Raw genomic sequence first — 21,439 nt, 5'->3', positions numbered from 1 at the left:
TTTCACAGTATTCCATTGTTATTTATTTCAGACAGAAAGCTGTCAGATTAATGCACTCCCTCATGCAGGACAGCTTGCTTTATTGCCTGTTATTAAGACATAACATATATAACCTGACAGGCACTGCCCGTGTCCGCATTCCACCAGTCGAAAGGCAAATTAAGTAGAAAATGGGGAGATCTCCAATATTTCTTATGGCTAAAGTGCTATTAGTTTTTAACTCATTTTGCATTCATAGAGGATCCTGCATGCTCGCAACATATCCGACAGAGTAAACTGTTCAAAGAATTTTTTTTTTTTTTTTAATTCTTATACCAGCTACCTCTGAGAAATTCAGACTTCAGAAGCACAGGAGTCGTCAAGTCCCCTCGTATAAACAGTTGTCAGGAAAGAATGAAAAAAACCGTGTTACTCAGGTGGCACAAGAAACGCTTTAGAAAGCAAATCTTGGGGGGATAGCGGTGCCGGGTGAGAAACTTTAAACCCGTGCCTAAAATAACCCAACAAACAGCCCTCACCCTCCAGGCCTCCAAATCCCAAACCACAGCACTCCTACCGCCTCCGGTAGCGGCTTCCACCAAAAGCCGTTACAGCTTCCAGAGGAGGCACACGCAGTTGCAAACATTTTTTTTTTTTAAGCTGTATCAAATTCCTTTTCCTTTGGTGTGCGTATCCAGCTGGTGGCAGGACTCTTGTATCCTTTCTCCTTTTCACGACGACGGTTTGAGTCATTGTCCACAAAAAACCCCAGCGAGTCGCCCAGTTTTGTGTTGCACTAACAGTTTCCAGAGAAACCCCTTGGCAGTCCCCGTGGTGATGCCGCTGCGGGTGCTCGCCCTCCTCGCAGCACCCACCTCTCACCCCAAATGCCGTAGGGAGCCCGAGAAAGGCCTGGCTCGTCCCCCCAGGGGTTCGCCTTCCCCGCTCCCCTCCTCCTCTGCCTCCACCCAGCTTTTGGCTCTGCTCTTTGGGAGCCTTCAGCATTACTGAACAGCTTGGAGGAATTCAGCTACATTTTCGGATAGGGTATTAAAAAACCCCATACACTTCACAATAGTGTTTGCCTGAAAACTATGACTCAAGCCTACTATTGCGTCTTACGGGATTTCAAATAATAGCACTTGCAAGTGCCAAAGTGCGGGCTATTTTTGGTGCAAGTACAAGTAAAAGTGGAATGGCAGAAATACCTTCCCCATCACCCGCCGTTCCAGTCATACAAGTGATGTTATTCACGTTTTTCATCATCGTTGATCTTTTTTTCTTTCTTTTTTTTCTCCCCAGGACTGAACTGCTAAACGTGGTTAGTCGCAGAAGCTGCTCTGGAAAAGCCTGCAAGAGGTAGGCTGGCTCGGGGATCTCTCACCTTATCCCTTACTGGCTCTTCACCTTTTCCTCCTGTACTTTCCCAATAACAACTTGTTTTTTTCCAACTCTCCCTAGAGAACTAATTCAGTTTTATTACCGCAAATAAACATTGTTAACTGAATTAACATGCGATGAGGAACAAACAGAGGTCGGTTTAAAGGAAGACTAGTCTGAACTTTGGGGGAAATACAGAGCAAGGCAGGTGTCCACCTACACCCATCTGAAAGGGAAAACCCGACAGTCTTGCCTCTTGTGTATACACCTGTAAACGTGTTGGGATTGTTATTCACCCTTACTGCAGCATCTGGATCAGCTCCCTATTAACGTAGGTAGAAGCCATGCTTTAAAAGCTTAAAATATATAGTTCTGTTTTGTCTGTGTCCCCAGTGAGAAGCTTTTAGTGCTAGAAAGTCTCGGGCTTTATGGGAAGCTGCAGTGTGTAAGGCACGGGCAATTTGCAGGGAAGAACAGGCCATGCAATTTAATGCTAAATGGTGATATACTACATAAATTATTATAAAGAACTAACTCTTCTTCAATATAATTACTTTTTTTTTTTTTTTTCTTCATTTCAGAGGAGAGGAAACAGCCTAATTGGATAGAGGGGAAGCCAAGCCAGGGAAAGCGAGGTGGCTTTTTGTCCGTGGTCCTGCCAACCTGTGGGCAGAGGCAGACCTCAGAAGCATCGAGCTGAGCCGTGCGCCCAGCCCCACACGTGCCCGCCTCCCCCGGAGCGAGACTGGGACTTAATTTACGTTCTTGCTCCTCCTGCCCTGCTTCCTGTAGAAATAGGCCTGGGTAATGTGTGTTAGGATTTAAGTCTTAGGGCAGCAAAGCTACTGCGAGGGAACCCACTCCCGTCCTGCCAAGAAGTGCCAGTCAGCGGCAACACTATGAAGACCGTAGACAAGGATTTTTAGATGCGGTAAATCCCCGTGCGTGCAAACATATAATACGGACAAGCAATGCTACTTTGAAATGTTCTAGTATCCCTCAGTGTAATAAATATTTTATTAGAGTAATAGAAAAAAATGCATACAGATAACCATAGGATACACACACAACTGGAAGTTTAAGGATAAATTTCAAACTTTTCAATATGAAACAAGGTACTCGGTACATATCTCATGGAGATATATAACTAGAAAGTAAATAATACAATGTAATCGCTTGGAAATGGCAATACAGGAACATGGACTAGAATTTTGTGGAACAAGAATAGAAAGAGTCACCCTTTGTTGCATGAAACATAACTATATACTTACTAGCAACGCCTGTTTTTCCATCTCCCCCTCCCCCCCCCATCTGCAAGTGTCTAAAAACATCACTGGTTAGCCACATTGAAAAGCAACTAGCCATTTATAACTATATATGTACAGTATATACAGATCCTGCTTACTTCAACAGTTAGTTAGCACACATTTTCATCTGGATGTGATACTAATAAGATAAATTGCTATTTGAATGCATATCAAGGTATTTTTTTCTACAGTGCTACCATAATGTCATTAATCCTGGTTCTCCTCCATTAATCCTGGTTCTCTCCCTTTATAGTTCTGTGTATTGTAATAATACTGAGATTAAAAAAAAAAAGTCTTTAAAAGGATATGCTTTATGTCACATGAACACTTGCTCTACCACGTGTGTAGGCAGCTCTCTAAAAGGTGTCTAAAAGGCTGATTTGACTAAATTCACAACTACAGAAGTCCAATGTACCAGGTTTAATGTATCTTTAATATATTGCTATGAAAGAAAGCATAGTTCTCTATAATAGCAAGCCTGAAGTGTCTTTGTGTAATTTTTTATTATAACCTATAGTATTGCCATAAACTTACCAGAATCATATGACAGTAATGGGGTGCATTAGAGTGCCAGACCAGGTGAAATAGTTTTGAATTGGTTAAAGAGCAGCAGGAAGGAGCGTTATGAATGTAACACTGAATTAAGGATGAGTTTACAGTGCAGTGTGGTAGACAAAAGAGCAAGATAATTTGGGGCTGCGTAGTTGGAAGCCGTCATCCCAAGGTAGGGAGGTGGTAGTAGTCCCTTTTCATAAGGCCATGGTGCAGCTGCATTTCAATAATGCTTATGACCGGGCACTTCTGTTAGTGAAACACACTGACAGGCGTTCAGAGAAGGGCAATAAAAATAATCCTGAAGGTGGGAGGATTTGGTTATGAATAAAGAACCTGGTTAAGAAATATAAGGTGGTGATATAAGGAAATTAACTTCAAAATCTGTTGCTGGAGAGGAAGGTTAGGTGTTTGAAAAGGTACATAAACGCATGCTGCGATAAACAGACAGCCGCCTTCGAAACACGGCTGTGAAATCATTTCCTAAGCGTCGCAGTGGAAGCCCTGCCTCTTGGACACCCCAGCGTGGCCTGTGCGAAGCTAACATCCATACCGTGACTGTTCTCTACCTTCCAGCTGGGCTTTCTTGCTAGATTTAGAATAACTTACATAAAGGGCGGTAAGAAAACTGATCCAAAGCTACTGGATTATGACACTGTCTTAAGAAACGGCCGCTTGGTCGACGTGTTATCATCCGACTGAAACGCCATGTTTCTGATTTCATCTTTCTTACGTAGAATGATGTTATCGTAACAATGCAGAACATAGCCAAAACAATCCAGTGTCACTGCAAAAACGGAGTTTCCCACTGAGCTGAGCTCCTCCTCCTACCTCTGATCATAGTGCCCTTCCTCTCCCTCTCTCTTACGTTGTATCTGAAGTATGTAATATGTAAACTCCTTTGGTTCAAGTATTAAGGCATTTTAGATTCCTTTTTAAAGGATTCGCTAAACTTTACATGATATTTTTACTTCAACCAATATAAAGAATTTAAAAACACATCAGGGTAGAAGAAAAACATGCATTAACCGCTCCAGTTTTTTTTAAAAAAGCACTTCTCTGTAGTAACTGATTCTTCCCCCCTCCCCCCCCAGCAAATGAAAATATACCATCACAACACTGAATTAAGAGTCAAGGAAAATATTGTCGGTAAGAAGCTGGATACACTGAAGATATTCAAGACTGATGGACCAGAACCTCTTGCATCCATACCTGTGACAAATGAAAAAGGTCAGGATTAAATGAAAGCATGAGTATCTGCTGCGCCAAGTTATTACTCTCCCTAGATACTAAGCAAAAATTATTGTACATCTTTATTTCTGACAAGCAATGAAAATTTACAACAATATGGTAAACATTTTAAAACTATAGCAATGCCTTGCAAAATGCTGAAGCTGTACGAATCGTCTTCACTTTCAAGGTAATAATAAAAGGAGAAAAAGTAAAAAAATCTAATTTTAATCTAACTAATATCTAATTTTTAATACCAATTTACATGGTAATTTACCAGTTCACTAGAATGAAGTTTGTCATGCGTAAGGACATGAAGACTGTTAATTGCTTTTCTTTTTTATTACCTTATTACCATACAACACACAAGTATTAATTCTTTTTTTCTCCCCGTCAATAAGGACTCAATTCCTGCAAAGACAAGCTGTGACAACTGCTGGGTGTCAACTGCAAATTCAGTAATGACTGACTCACCACACCAAGGCAGAGCCATGTCTCTCTATACCCTGCCTGGTATAAAGGAGCTTCTGGTTTAGGTTGGGGACCCTGTATAAGCACGTGACAAAATAATAGTGATTCAGCTTCAACCTACTAGCTAGCCTGGGAATCAGGATCTGATCGCTGCTAGTGCCGTCTCCGCCATCAGTTGTTGCTTTTACTTCTATAATGTAATCTTCATTAAACTGGAGCAAGAGTTCAGCTGTTGTCTTGTCCGTGTTCAGCACGTTCATACTGCTCTGACTGCTGGTCCTGTACAAAACCTGCAGCACAAGCAAAGAGCTGTAGCGTGTCACTTCTTCCATCAGGACCTGCCCTGCAATTTTTATTTGTGTTTCTTGGAAACAAGGTTTCAGTCTTTAAAAAGATGGGATGAGGGGAAAAATCTGAATTTTGGTTAATATTCTAGGGCAGAATTACTTTTAAAGAAAGAAAGTAGCATCAATCAAGCTCTTTTATTCCAGCTTTAATCTAAAATGGCACAATGTATAATGATAACAAATGAATAATATATTCTGTTGAGTGTCTTTACAATACATTGTTCTATAAATTATCCTACCATGTGGAATCTGTCATTATCTAGATCAGCTTCTTACGCCAACACGTAGTTTGGGAAGGAGAGAACTAATCAAAATTACAGACTATGCTGGAAGATGTTCTGCAAGTGCCGAGTCATTATTCTGTCAGGAAACTTAACTGCATTCGGTGTCCTATGTTTTAAAGAATGGGAGCTACATCTGAATGTCACAGCCCGCTGCTCGGTGCGATCAGGCAGGAGGGGAGGGATTTAAAAGCAACATCAGCCTCTCTTCTGTCCTGAAGGCTTGATGAGCCCGAAGAGTCCCTAGTGCCAGCGGCGAGGCTAAGCGTAGAGGTATGTCCTGGCGGAGTTTAAAAAACACGGGGATCCAGTGCATTCACCTGACAGAGTTTCACAAATTTGACAAGCAGGTAAGCTTGGGAGTTTCCCAGTGCAAAAACCAGCAATCCCAACTAACTCCCCCCGAATAACGGCAATGATGATGAAATGGAAGAAAGCCTCAAGGCCACTGGAATTACACATGGGCTACCTCCCTCGGAATGTGCTCCCTAATGCTGCGCCTTGGTATAAAAATGCTCTCGGAGGGACACAGCCGCATGGCTCGCTTCCACAGGGACCACACTACCGCTGCTCTGGTGTTTTCAGTGTCGTTTGTTGGCTCTTCTCTTCCTGGCAAACCAACTTAACTGCACTGCCCTTGCCTTTTGGGATAAAACCGACTCCCTAAGTGCTTTACTTCAGTAAAATTAACCAGCGTTATCAAAATCCAGCTCATCCTTGTGTACTTAGCAATGTTTGTTATCCATAGGGGAACCTGAAATCGTTGTGGGAGACTGAGTATGCAGTTTGAAACTCTACGTGGTACATTTTTAGGTCAGCTACCGTTTATGAAACTAGGTGGCTTATCTAAGCTGTAAACATGTATTTCTTACCAATACAACTCAGAACACTGCATAGTCAGATCTTCAGCATAACTCTTTTATGCAGGATGTGGGATCCAGCTGTACCCAGCTCATCAAGAACATCCTCAGCTATTCTCTTAAACATACTTAAGATATATGACATATTTAAATACCTGTACATTTGTGCGCTGATCAGATTTAGAGTAGATGTAGCAATGTAATTTCTATCAAGACAATGGGCATATCCCACAGTACGTAAGAAGAAAAAGGTTTAAGACTATCAGTTTGATATATGTGGTACTAATAAATACACCCGGCCAGCAGTGGAAACTATACCCATCAGCTAAATCTTGGATTATATGTATGCATTTGGGTAAGTGTTGTTATATATGTGACAAATGTTACACGTTACAACATCCGAGTGTTATACATTTGGATAAGTGGGATGCCAAGAGCTGGCAGCAACGCCTGCAGCTCCTGGCTTTGTTTGCGTGAGGAGGAGAAGGCATTTAGTGTACCATTAATGGTAAAAGGACCACGGTTTATGAGACATTGTTAGAACACGATTTAAATCTGTAAAAAGGAGATGCTACTGAAACGGTTTAGATGTGGTACTGTGCATCCTCTGAACTTGCTGCCTTGCAAATAGACAAGAAAAAGCAAACTGTGGGTTGCTTTCAGGTATTTTTCTGGTCTGTTTTCACTTGCCTTATACCCAGTCACCTCAGACTCGTTCTCCATAGCTCTTACTTCCTCCCAGCTGAGGATTACTCTGGAGTCGGTGACATTCCACATAACGTTTCCTGGCGGTTGACTGGGTGCTTGAAATACATAATGAAAGCAAGACTTTAATTTAATTGGCATTAGTGATTTATTCTACAGTAGGAAATAATAGTTCAGGTAATTGACTGTCATTATATGTCAGATGCAAAAGCAACTCATGCAGCCTCATTGTTTGTACACTTTATGGTTCAGAGACTAAATTGGAAAAACAGAAGGAAGGAAAAATAGAATGGCCCATAAATGTTGTTTCTGAAGTTGCATTATCTGTTGATGGTCCTTCATTAAATACAGCCAAACAAAAGCATATGTCGTAAGACACGGGTGATCAATTAGAGCAAACTCTAATGAAACCAACGATGGTAACAGACAATTTCTAGTTTTAGTGTATTGCCAAGAATAAGCAAATACTTCACAACAGATTATTTGTTAGACAAATTTAGTCTTAGTGAATATTCAAATCTACACGCTATGCTGATTTACTTTAATGTGTTTGTAATGTAAAAAAATTTGACAGATTTTTTTTGTTCTTCTTTTAACTCAAGGCGTGATTTTGAGCTGCGATCTGTGCCATTTCAGTATCTGCAGTTGGAACAATAGTGGGCTTCGGCCAAGGAAATCTATTGGGGTTTTTTGGTTCATTAACAATCTGAGACACTTATTTTCAAAAGGAGTAGTACGCTTTTGGCTGTACGCTTTAATGTATCTTGAAACTGCCACGCTTTCAGGGAAGGTGAAGGTAAGTACAAACCTCTTAAGATGCCTCAAGTTGGTTTCCCAGAAAACGGGTCGTTCAGTGACACAATCAACGACTGAAATCTTTTCTAATGTGTCAAGGAAAACAATTTACTGTTGCTGTCACCTAGTGGAGGCAACTGCTGCTTAGGTGGACCGCACTACCCTTTGATGCTGAAGGTTCCAGTATTAAACACTGACAGTGGTTTTAAACACTCCTATGCACGTGCTTATGGGTTCCCCCCCCCCCTTTTTTTTTTCCTCTTTTATTTTTAAACTCTTTCACACAGGTAGCTCCCTACCTTCTTTCCCTGAGCAGTCAGATCAAAACCCACCTGATTATACTTCTTAACACAAAGTAGACACAAAAATGTAAGAGCGAGACTTAGAAGAATTATTCTGAAGTCAAACAACCACTCACAGGTATTTTTTTTGCAGTGTTTGCCTTGTTCTAGATAATAAATAGGATTTAACCTGATGCACTAATAGCTACTTTTTGTAAATGTAAGAGGAGATTGGTTTACTCCTGAGAATTAAGTATTACAGCATACATGAATAGTTTTCACACTGAGATATTAAAGCTGAATTTCAAAAGAAATGAGTCATTCTTTTAAATCCACAACAAAGTAGTAGTATGACATCTGAAAAAATGAAGAGTAATTATATATAAAAACTGTAAGCCTCTATCTACCACTTGATTTATGGAATTCGCTTCAGATACCAAAATCTCCAGTAATCGTCAGTGTTCAGAACTGCAGAACTTAATTTGCAATAGGTCAGATCCTGAACCACCCCATCACATCAGGGCTAAGCGTGCAAATAGCTACACGCATTTCTCTGAGACTCCTCAGATGCTTAAAGTTGGTCATATACACCAGTATTTCTCAGAATTAGAACCGACGGAGAGAACGTTTCATTGTAGTCTAAGACTTTCTAAATATGAAATAATTGTAACATCTTGCCTTATACTTTAACAGTCAAAGGCAAAGACTGAATCTTCAATCTTGAAATACACTGCCAATTGAACTTAAGCATTTGTGTTTCTTGATATGGCTAATAAATAGTTACTAAGAAGTATCTTAGTTACTAAGAAGTATCTTGTAGCTCATGTGGGTGAACGTAAATGCAATGTGCACAGAAATCCTTCACGGTGAAAAACACATCAATCATCACAAATATTCAAGTTACGGTAGAAACTGGGATTGATTAAAAATTACACATTTGAATGAAAAACCAGTTTCTACTGCAGCAGTACAGAGAATTATTTGTCTTAGTCAATTCAACTAGTAGTTAGCAAAATCCTTCAGATTGACATTATACTGTACTGCAATGTTGTTGCTCTCTTTATTCACCTGCAAGATACAAGGACATAATGCAACTAGTTTTTACTTATTCCAAATAGCAGCAATCTTGACTGATCCAGATCCTGCTCAAATCAGTGGGATCAGGTGCTTGGCCAGTTCTCATTCACATATCCCAAAGGCAGGTGGTCATTAAAAAAAGAGGACTGAAAAAAATCACTGAGCTGACCAGGCTGGCACAACCTCTAGTGAGCGGCCAGTAGCCACAAAGACGACTAATTAGAGAAAACCATTCATCACATGTCAGGTACAGGCTACAGGCAGCGAGTTCCTTCATATCAGCCAATTCATGGTAACTATGCATATAATATATTTAAACTCTAGCAAATATAAGTTAATCTGAGTTGAGTTGGTTTAGTCCTCAGTGACAGAGCAAAACTTGGTTTTGCATATAATAATTTCTGATAAACGAGCTTATTTCATAATATTGATGATGTGGCTACTTTTGGTAGAAGGATGTTAATTCATATTCAAGGGAATTTGACCTTTCAGACAGATTTAACTGTACATTCTTGCGAGACTGACGGAAATACTTCAAGATTGATGACCCGGATTCTGAGTTGTATTACAATGTAAGAGCATACTAAAAATATTTCAATTTGTAGAAAAATTAGTGCAGCCTTTGACAATCTGTTCTCCAGCTTAATTGCTCCTTTTTAGTAGTAAAGTGGCCTCTTGTGCAATTTGTTCAAGGGGAAACAATGGCCATGAAGGATTGTTTTGCATGAATTGTATGAGGATCATTGCATTTCAAAAGCCATGTGCTAGAGAACTTAAAACCCTGAAAACTTCACCAAGTCTCTGTTTTTTTCCTTCCAAAGAACAGACATTTTTCTTTTAAAATTCTTCCAGTCACTAGAAGAATAATAAAGGTTCTATGCAGAAATTATACATCTTTCTTCCACTCCACTGGCATAGTTGAGTTTTTACCTACTCATCCCGCTAAAGTAGCACAGGGTAGAAAATGGAAGATCTATGCGCGATTTAATTGTGTAACTCCTCTAGTCTGTATGAAAATTTAGGTCACATGCATATTGTGATTCCCAGTAATGCACCTATTTTTCATTTCCCTGCAAGTGCTAACACACCGTTATGTCTCTTGCCACTTTAAATTCAAGCTACTTACGTGTCTTTTTTGTGGTAGCATTTACTGTGGCACTAAAGGGACCTGCTCCAGCACTGTTGTAAGCACGGACAGCTGTGTAGTATGCTAAGTTGCTCTTCAAACCTGTTATTCTTATTGATGTCTCATTCCCTGCAGCTTTTACTCTGTTTGAAGATTCTTCTTTTCCACCATTATTCCAGTACCTAACCTAGTAGATATAAAACAAAACCATTTAAAATCTTGCATGGAACGGACCGTTCACCCACAGCATTTCATTTCACTCCTTTAAGTGCATTTTTTTTCTCAGCTGAAAAAGGCAGAAATACATTAAAGTTTCAAAAATATATTTACTGTGTAAAAAAAAAATTCGTATCCATCTGCTTTTCACGCTTGCTGCTCTTTTTAGTGCGACTGTAGGAAAAAGGAAACTGAAATATTTGATCTCACTTGAATTAAAAAATGACAAGAGGAAAACCATTACTTCATCTAAACAAGTTAAACTCAGAAAACTGTACCTTACAAAACAGTTTCTTTGGAAGTAAATGTGAAATGTCAGTTTGGAAATACTGCTAGACAGACACATGACTATTGGCACAGGAAGCAAAACACAATCTCACTCTATGTTCTTTGTTTTTCAAAGATACTGAGAAGACAATATCCTTCTTCTGGGTGTAGGTGGGGCAGGAAGAAAGCAAGAGAGGTGGTAATCTTTCGTAAATTTGTGCTGCTGTCCTGCAGCCTGCATGACCCTTCTGGCTCATGGCCCTTTACAAATGGGAGTGTATTTTAAATGAGCTTACCTCGTAGCCCAGTAACCTTCCACTGCTCATCTTCCAAGGAATGGCTGTCCAGGAGACCTCGATGGCCGAGGACGACAGACTCGTCGCAGATACCCCAGAGGGTGCTATGCTAGGCTCTGTATTCGGAAATGAATAAATGAGAGATGATCAGCAGCATTGGTGACTGTGGAAATAAACATGTCCATATTCCAAAGTGATCTCACTTCTATTAACTGTCGCTATATTCTCTAACGAAACATCTCGTGTTAAATATCTGGAGGTAACTCACTCAATCGGGAGATAACTCAATCACATACCTTCTTCAGCTGAAAAAACTGTGGTTACTGAACTAAATGGCCCCTCTCCTTTATTGTTATAGACACCAACTTTGACTTCGTATGGTGAAAAGGGCAAGATGCTTTCATTCCTAAAGACGTATCTTGGTGTGTCAGGAGAGGTGACCACAGTCTGTATCCACGTTGTGGTGCCAAAGGGGCGGAAAGCAACAACATAGCCAAATCCTTCTCCGTTTTGCAATTCTTCAGGGATGGGCTGTGAGAAAAGCAACAGACGACAGAAGGCTGTGATGCTACATACAGTTTTGCAGGAAGAAAGTGCCACGAGACTAACGTACATGAGTGTAACCGGGTTCTGGTACTGCATTTGAGATCATTCCATCAGCAAATTAACTCTGGTATGGCAGAGCAAAACGTGTTCCTTTGAACCTATTTTAAGGTTTGCACTTCAAGAAGAGAACAACTTTCAGGTATATTCCTTGTTTTCCACTAAGTAAGACACTCTTCAGTGAATACATTTTTTTTTTTTTCAATTTCAGTCTATAGTTCATAAAAAAATTAATAATTGCTTAGTCAGCCATTCTAGAATCCAATACTACCTTTGTACAGTGGCTTTTACCTTCCTCTGATGTGATTATGATTGGGTAACCACACAGAGTAGTCAATGTTAAAAAATGTTAACATACTGTTACTAACTCATTAGAAAGGGATACGTAACATAAAGTAAAGTAGTATTTGATTGATTGTGTTGGCTAGCACACACATCCAGAGTTAATGGTAGGAAAGCAAGAACTGCAAATTTGCACTGAAAGGCATAATTCTTTAGCTCAACCTTTGAGCAATGCCCCTTCCTGTTCCCCCACCCTCCTGCCCCCTTTTTAGCGTTAACATTTGTTTGCAAACAGAAGCAATCTCAGACAAACGAACTAAATCTCTTACTGATTGCCATCTAGCACAGTAGCACACGAGAGCAAAAGAGGGAAGGCAAACGTGCATAGCTCACGTTACAGAATGTTACCGAGCACATATACATCCTAGGTGAGAAGCTGCTGCAGCCAGGGAAATTCATCTTTTAAGAAGAGTTTGAATGAAAACAATCATTCTCTGAAGAAAATTGCTTGCCAGAAAACTTACATCCCATGTTATGACCAGTTCAGACCTGCTGCCTCCTCCCCCACTGACTTCAGCTGGGGGAATTTCGGGAACTGTGGAAAAGAAACGTATAGCTGTCTACACAGTGCAGATACAAGAGATGACATCATATAACGTTACCCTCCTGCTCGGAAGCGAACGCGGCTGTAGTCATACTTCTTTTGCAAATCAAGGCAAATGCTTTTGAGGCAGGGTGGGCAGTCCTGGAAAGCGCCAGCCCCGTCCTGCATTCACCGTGCTGCTTTCCATCACTGGGGCACGCTGGTGTTTTTCTGAGCACTTGAAGAACCTCACACTAGCTCGCAGACTGAACCCTGTATGCTAATGTTTAGGAACTTCTAAAAATTGGAGGCATGCTTCACTTTTTTAATAGGGCTAACTTACTTATGCAGATGTATTGGGCAAGGGCCTTATTCCAAGTAAACTCCTGGGGTTTTAATTGACATGCTCTTCTGAGCCACATGCTTATTACATGGAAGGTGTATGCTGATCAAACACTAGGAATGAAAAAACCCTGTCAAAATTAACCTCTTTCCATCCGTTAATACCTTCAGACTCTGCAGCACTGCCTGAACTGACAGATTTTGGCATACTGAATACAGTTTAAATGCATTTAGATGTTATTCTTCTGTGATGTTCAGTAATGCAACACAAACTGTCCCACAGCTAAATGGAAATCATGAACAAACTAGTTATAGGCTTTTATATTTGATGGCAATTTCAAGCTTGTTTGCAAAGAGCCAAGGATATGAATGCTCCTTTTTTGTTAATATTCAAGACTCTTGAATTAGAAACAAATAGAAGAACCCACTAACCTGCCTCTTCAGTTCTTACTTTTTCTGAGGGTAAACTAGGTTCTCCACCTCCTATTTTGTTACTGGCAACTACACGAAATTCATATTCAACCCAAGGATTTAAATCCACTACTGTGGTGGTGAATGTTTTTCCATCGATCACATCTGGAACTATTAAAAACAAAAAGAAAGAAAAAAGGAAACTAAGAACGTGGTGTCCCTGGTCGAAAACATTTCAACAGAGCCCGTAGCAAGAATTGTGTTTTACCTGTTGTAACTCGCTGCCAGCCAACTGAAAAAGGTGTCCTTGCTTGTATGGTGTAAGTGGTTACTGGGCTGTGATTATCTGTGCCTTCTTGCCAGGAGATCTGAGCCGTGGTATCAGTTATTTCATCCACTTTCACATGTTCGGGGGGCCCAGGTGAGCCTAGAATCAGATTGAAAAATAGGCAGAGTTTTGTAAAGCCAGTACCCTGGAACTCACTGACACAGCAGTATGGATTCCCATTTTATCAGCACTGTGGGAAGAACAAAACAATTCAGCTTGGAATAAGAACACTTGTAATTATTGCTTTACATTCACTAAAGCCTGATAATCTATTTCTAAAATACTCTGAACTGTAGCACCGATGACGGGGGGGGGGTTGGTGGTTTTTTTTCCCAAGAACCTTTGTTCAGCATGATCCCTCTGTCTTTCCAATGTCTTTGACTTTAGTCTTTGATGTCCTCTTTTAATCTACTAATACATCTCTGTAGTCTGCCAATTTGTTATCTACGGCTGTTTTACTGTACGACGAACAGCAGCAATTTTTCAGCACAACATCTGAACAGCACCCCAAGCAGCAATTCAGTCAGGCAAGCTTTCTGCTGCCTTCTGGAAAATCCTGATTCTGGGCCTCCTGGCAAAAATGCTGGGTTTTTTGTCTCATCTGCACCAGCAAAGGGGATTGAAAAAAACTCTCGTTCCCTCTCGTCAGTGACTTGAAGGACTGTCAGTGAGAAAAGATGTGAAGTCAAGATTTATTATATCCTTCAGCTCTTAATTTCTCTGGGAAAAATTAAGCTAAAATTCTCCCTATCTGCGGAATCACATAATTCAAGTCAAGTCATAGATGAACTGGGTTTTGTGATCTACAATATCAGTTGCTCCTGTAATCTACAACACACCAAAGCTAGAAAATACGATTCATGGTAACTGAAGCTGAAATTTACCTCGTACGATAAGGTCCGCTGCAGATGCTACGCTATCCACTTCTGTCTTCACCATACAAACATATTTTCCAGTATGTTTCAGCTGGATGTTTCTAATCATTAAATCTCCTGATGCACTCTGCCAAAACACAAAGTTCTTATTAACGTAAATGTACTACCTTGTAATTTAATATTAAGAAAGATTGTATTTGTAAATGGAGAAGAAATCAACCAAGAATGTTGACGATAAAGTTGCTCAGAAATTGCACTGGCAGACAGCCTGTAGGATAGCAAGTTATTACCCATCAGCTGCTCCATGGTAATTGTCTGTTAAGCATTTCCTAATAAACGTGAGGTAGTGTCTCTCTCTTACGGGAGAAGTAAGCTGCAACAGGGTGAGCTCATGCCGGGAATGCACCTCCTGACTGCTATTAGGAACCGTGAAGAAAGCCAGCGCCCTGTGACCAACCATTTCTCTAAAAGCCCTAAAAAAGAGAAACCCGGGTTTCTATGGCCATTAACCAATCTGACTTCTAGACAGAATTTGTAAGTCTAGTTATCACAGATTTTTAAGGAGTTCAAATCAGTAAACGACAAAGCTGAATTTGGTCCATTCTACAGCACGCGAGCACACTTTCATTTAAAGGTTGTACATTTCGGGCTAAATTCCCCCATTTTACAAGTCTAAGTAAGTTCTATGCTTTGTTCTTCACTGAGTATTTAATCTTTGGTCATTTTTTCCCCCCATTGGTCTCTCTCATGTCATAGCACGTGGCTGATCTCCTGAATCAAGGGAAACATACATAAAACTTAAGCGAAACCTGTAACTTTATATCGCATTAGGGCTCCTTGTATACTATTTGTTTTCTGCATCGCTGAGTAGAGAACTTGATACTAAACCTTTGGTACCTGGTATCACTTCAAAAAATCTCCTCTTTGTGTCAACTGAATTACTGCTTTATCCCAGTTCTCATCGAATTTTCCAGGTGAAAAATCTCTCAGTCAGACTTAAATTTTTTAAAGGTGGTTTTTGTTTTTGTTTTTTTTTTTTTTTTAATTTTCTGGAGAAGCAGCGTTTCATTTGAGGACAGAACCCTATTTTGTGGGTATTTTCAGCTGCTCTGGCCACATGACTGATTCTTGGGCGCACGGTAGTTTGGGAGAAAGGGGGAGACACGATTCTGGAGTTTATTTTAGTCTTAAAAAAAAAAAAAATTGACAACCTTTCCAACCGTTTGATTATTTTTCTTTGTTTCACACTCACACCCATTATTTCAGCATTCTAATGTCTCACTTCTTTGTTCAACACAAGCTGAAAACAGTTCAGCCTGATGCCCTTCCATGCGTGTGTAAACACAATGCCTGGTCTGCTATGAAAGCACAGGTGTAAGCGTCTGCAGGACAGTTCAGTGCTGACTGCCTACAATACATTAGAAGTCGAGTCAAAGGCAATCTGAAATCCATCTGCTTGATGGAAAGTGAATGTTCAGGGAATGACCAACAGCAGCAATGCATACGCACAAGCTAATCATGTTCTACGCGAACTTATTGTAGCAAACTAAATTTAAAACATCTCGATAAAGGGGACTGTCAAATAAAATCATTTTACTTGAAAGAAAGCCCACCAAAATATTAACACTGCATTTTAATTACTTGCGGGTATTTTGGGGAAGAATCCCAAAGTACTGGGGAAAACACAGAAACCCGCAGCAGCAAAAAGCTACAGCGCAGAAGGCACCCTCGCCTCCCATGGCTCTGCAGACCGTCAGCGGTATCCACATTCTGGCCTAGCCAGATAAAACCTTTGTCAGCGTGGACAAGTCCATGTGACAGTTAAGAACACCTTCCTTCCTCCATGCTACACAGAATACAAATAAAGAGCAGTCCATGCAGCAGGAACAGCTGCCGAAATTGCTTTTGCTTCTCCTGACTGCTTAACAGTCCCAGCCATTGCTGGGCTCTATAAGCAGGTGATACCCCAAACAGTTTAGAGGCAATCTGTTCAAAATTTTGGAATCCGCTTGGTTTGCCATACTCTTTGTATAAATCATCTGTCTAACAAAAAAAAAGAGCAGTAAGACAGTGTTACATTCTATATTTTTCTAACCATCTGGAAGACCAGGTGGTGGTCCCATAACATTCCCATTAACTACTACATGTCGGAGACCTCAGGCATGCGTGACAGGGACTTCCAAGACATCATTACATAGAAATCTACCCTTTGAAAAATTATTTTCCTTTTGCCATGTTTATGACCGAGAAAGCGGAAGTTATTTTTGCACAGATATTTTCATTTAACAAATACACTCTGCAACTATCGGAAGGCTTAGAACGTATTTATGCTTATTTACTTACCATGACACCCATATAACTCCAGATGAAATTATTCCACTGACCTTAATGTGATACAAAGCGCATAAAATATTTTCGTGGATCTCTTGGTAACCCATGAACTTTTCTGCTAACGAGCTTCAATCCCTCTTTACACAAATAAGAGTTTAAAAAAAAAACAAACCTAAATGTCTATATTCCATAAAACCCCCTAATTCTGTCCCCTATGAAAAATTTCCAAGTAAAATGTTCTTGATTCAGAGTTCTGAGTTAGCCAATACTCAACCTGCATTTTTCTTCAGCACCGACTGAGAATTTTTTGTGGAAAAACTACTTTTTGATGCTTTTTTCCTTAGAGGGGAAGAAAAACCCACACACCTAAACAAGGCTTTGATTTGGAAATATGCCCGTGTTCGTTTTAGGAAAAAGCTGGAAATTTTAGTGAAGAAAAAAATATTGCATTTGCCAATCAGCTTTTGAAGCCTTAATTGAGCCAGTAAAACTGTCAGATTCAGGGTTTGGTATGTTTTTAACCTTTCCTTTCTAATATTACCATTTGTATATACAACCAAAGTACAGCTGGGGGGAAATACTACTAAATAAATAAAGTCCATGTAGCAACACTGGAAGGTAACAGGCTATGAAATCGGAGCATTCCCATTACAGCATGACAGATGGTCAGTTTGTAATTCTCAAAACGTTTCTGTGAAAATGTACATGATCTATGAATATCTCATGGCTCCTACAAGGAAATCTCATCATCTCCACACGCACTTATATTTAATCAACTGCAAACTGCAGAACAATCTGTGTGTTTGGTGCCTACTGATTAAATGCTAAATCTTTCATAGAATCATAGAGTCATTTAGGTTGGAAAAGACCTTTGAGATCATCAAGTCCAACCGTTAACCTAGCACTGCCAAGCCCGCCACTAAACCATGTCCCTAAGCACCACATCTACAGGTCTTTTAAATACCTCCAGGGACGGTGACTCAACCACTTCCCTGGGCAGACTGCTCCAATGCTTGACAACCCTTTCGGCTATTTACTTCAATGTTTTCAGCAAAAAGAATAAAGTTAGGTGCTGAAATTTCAGTTTCACAGGCGGTAGTGTCTAACCCACAGCTACTGCTCTAGAGCAGGAGATCTGGCAAGAACACGTGAAAGGAAACTTTATGAAGGCTTAAAATGGCTGGTTTCATGCTGATACTCAGCTGCCTGTTTTGTTATCACTGGGCCATGGCTTGCACTGTAATAAGACCTTTTGCTCTAATTGATTTCATTCTCTTGATATATCCTTCTTCTGTCTTAGTGCTTTACTTTTCATGTTTTGATTAGAAGGCTAAATTCTAAAAACCATTAATGTCACCACCACCACCCCCCCCACCCCCACAGCATGTCTCCATCCTGCATAGGAAATATTTAATGAGATATATGGCTTCTCACCCGGGGATGCTAAGGCAGAATGTTGAGGGATACATTAGGGATGCAAGTGCAGGAAAAATAAGGAAAAATGGGATGTTTCTGTTCAGCTTTAGGCTGAAGCTCACAAAGTCTGCATCAAGTTCCTTAATCTGTCTTTGCTGTGTTTCATGGGATCTTGGGGAAAATCACATGGGGCCACATGCAGAAACAGAGGTAGGAACTTAAAATACTTCAGGTCTAAAATACAAGGCGTCTGAACAACGGGTTATGGGCAGCAAGCTAGCTCAATGAATGATTTCCCTCTGACACAGAAGAAAATTCTACAGGCCCAAAAGAGAAGAAACGTCCTATTTTTACCATGTTGAAAAAAGAAAAAAATGTAAGCCTGTCTGTTCTGCATACATCTATAAGGCAAACGAAAAGAAGGTGTTTGCAACCTACCCCTCCAACCTTCTCAAAATGAGAAACGTCTTTCTTGAAATCGGTGAGCGTTCCATTGAAATACCAAGTGAAGCTGATGTCCAGTATAGGATCATGCTGAACCTGGCAAGGCAAGACGACGCTTTCTCCGACAGTGACGTCCATGTTGGAAGGTGCCAAAGTAATCCTCGTTGGCTCTGTTGAGAGCAGAAATATCAGTTATTGGATTCCTGTATTGCTGAGCTTTGCTTGCTACTAATATTCTACCACGTTCTTCAAACCTGATTAATGACAGTCACTTCAAATTATGCAGCTGGACTATAAAAGCTGCTGCCCGACCCCTCTTGTTGGAGCAGTGTGTCCTTGCACATTTACCAGTGGGAGCTACTTGACACTGAAAAGGTACATTTTAACCTGCTGCGTACAGGCCAATATACTTTACAAAGCTAAATGCACTGCAACCCACAGCAACGAAATTACCATTCAAGAGCGTGTGTGGTTCTCAGCAATAACACTTGTGTTTTGGAGCAGGAAGCTGTAGTAGCAGCCACTGGGAAGATTAAGAGGTGGGAGTGAGAGAAGGAGCTAATAAAATCTGGAAACTAGAGGAAATCCACACAGGGTAGAATGCATTGGATATTTGGGTCCACATATCATATAGAACATAAACAGTGTCATTAAGAACAGCTGCTTGTTATTCCAGAATCACATTAATGGAGAAAAATTTCAAGTACTGTAAATACTGTAAAAACAAAATTTAATTCTAGAAATCCTTTGTATATAATTCTATTATTTGTATATAAAGGGACATGAATCATTTAGGAGCACAGACTGAAAATGTGAAGCTGTTAATTCACTGAACAAAATAATTCCATTTGGATCTATGAGATATATAGGATATGTAATGCAGTAAGATATTAGATAATTCTGAGTTTGGAAAATCTTTCAGATTTTGGAAAAATCTGGAAAAATCTTTCAGATTTTTGGAAAAAATCTTTCAGATTTTCCAATCTTTAAAAAAGTCATGAGAAAATACATTCTTCAAATAAACTTCACAGTCCTTTTAATCCAGTATCTTAGACAGCAGTTAGTAATGGATGGCTTAGAGGAAGGGGCAAGAACCCTTTTAACAACAATTATGTATACAATTCACTTTTGAAAGACTTTGTATTTTACTGCCCGTGGAGTCCCTGAATGCTCCGGCAGCTGGAGTTTCAACCACATCTTTTTCCATAAGCAAACAGCATATAGTTCCTTAGGGCCAAACAGATTTTGGACTGGAATATAAAATGACCTCAAATATTTTTTTGATTGCCATGGGTTTTTTTCCTCAACAAATTAAAAAAAAAAAAAAAATTAAATTAACTTAAAAGCATAATTGCACTATTTAGTATTTAGATAAATGAGAGAAGAGAGGAAAATGTTCAGAACTCCCTCACGTCTGAGAAATACCTTTCTCAAAGACAGAAAATCCCTCAGTCTCTTTCCTCTCTAATACAAGATCTGTAACAAATATCCTTTTATCTTTATATGTTGTTAAACATATAACATCTCACGCCGTTTATTTTCCACCACATTTAGTATTTTTTCAATAAGCAAACTCAGACTCCACATCGTTGCAGACTTCTGTTGCGGAGTTTGCAATTCAATTTACATCACCTCACAGATGACCCTCCGTTCCAGCTCACCTACCTGTAACTATTAAGTTTGTTGAGCCACTGGCTGTTCCAAACTGGTTTGTTGCCAGGCACGTGTAGCTTCCAGCATCAACTTTGGTCACATTGGCTATTCTTAGTCCTCCGTCCTCTAATAACGCGATTCTAAAAAGTTATGAAGAGATTTTAAAAGTTGCAGCATTGGTTTGTAGACAAAATGCTTTAATACTCATACTGTTCCCTTAGATATATGAAACTGCATCAATTACCAACTTGATGTTTGAAAATTTTGTGGCCATACACTGGCGATATACAACAAATTTGAACCCATCCGTATATTACTCACCATTTTGGACACCAGTAGAACCAGTTTAAGATATGTGTATGTGCATATGTATGTTAGTATGTGTGTGTGAGTGAGAAATCCCACATTAACTCCATCTTTTTCAGCTGCACCAATTGAAACTAGAAGAATTTTCAACTGTATTATGTTGTTTACCTCACGCAGTCTTGCATGGTAACTTTGAAATAACTGTGTATCGTTCTTATGATGATGCAATGGGATTTTTCATAAGCAATCCAGATTTTGCACTTTTCAGGGTTCATATATACAAGCCTAACACATACTGCATTGAAGTCAATAGCTCATTTGCACAACTGACTCCGTAAAGCAGGATTTAGCCCGTGCAAGTATAAACTCAGTATTTATTTAGAAAGCAAACTGAGACTTCACGCCGTTGCAGACTTCTGTCTCAGTTTATCACCAACGCCGAGTGGGACCTGCAGACATGGCAGAGGTATGCTTTGTGGAATGACTTGAAGGGAAGAAAATTCCCTCCACTCCACACAAACTCCACCAGCGAGAATCACGCCTAATGGACAGATAGCATGGAACAAAACAGAAAGATGCTCATAAAAGATGTGGACAAAAGAAGACTTGCATTACTGATATAGACAGAAGAGCACCAGCATCTCGGCAGTAGACATGACATCCTAGACAACAGCACTGGAAGGATGCAAAGGTAA

The 21,439-nt window shown here is 39.9% G+C and overlaps 1 protein-coding gene across 1 annotated transcript in view; it reads right to left on the bottom strand.

Moving 5' to 3' along the window:
* Positions 1-4,329: 4,329 nt before the first annotated feature.
* Positions 4,330-21,439, bottom strand: part of CNTN3 (contactin 3 (plasmacytoma associated)) — a 159,632-nt gene continuing 142,522 nt past the window's right edge. Inside the window, exons 9-20 of the mRNA XM_009329013.1 lie at positions 20,451-20,578; positions 18,780-18,955; positions 14,604-14,721; positions 13,660-13,818; positions 13,413-13,562; positions 12,580-12,650; positions 11,467-11,701; positions 11,171-11,286; positions 10,392-10,578; positions 7,098-7,210; positions 5,041-5,209; positions 4,330-4,430 (exon numbers count right to left, since the gene is read on the bottom strand). Of these exons, the coding sequence (XP_009327288.1) occupies positions 4,330-4,430; positions 5,041-5,209; positions 7,098-7,210; positions 10,392-10,578; positions 11,171-11,286; positions 11,467-11,701; positions 12,580-12,650; positions 13,413-13,562; positions 13,660-13,818; positions 14,604-14,721; positions 18,780-18,955; positions 20,451-20,578 (1,723 nt within the window). The remainder of the gene's footprint in view (positions 4,431-5,040; positions 5,210-7,097; positions 7,211-10,391; positions 10,579-11,170; positions 11,287-11,466; positions 11,702-12,579; positions 12,651-13,412; positions 13,563-13,659; positions 13,819-14,603; positions 14,722-18,779; positions 18,956-20,450; positions 20,579-21,439) is intronic.

The sequence above is a fragment of the Pygoscelis adeliae genome, unplaced genomic scaffold (assembly GCF_000699105.1).
Source record: "Pygoscelis adeliae isolate BGI_AS28 unplaced genomic scaffold, ASM69910v1 Scaffold377, whole genome shotgun sequence".
Taxonomy (NCBI): domain Eukaryota; kingdom Metazoa; phylum Chordata; class Aves; order Sphenisciformes; family Spheniscidae; genus Pygoscelis; species Pygoscelis adeliae.
The sequence above is the reverse complement of the archived record's forward strand: the minus strand, read 5'-3'. Positions and strand labels throughout refer to the sequence as shown.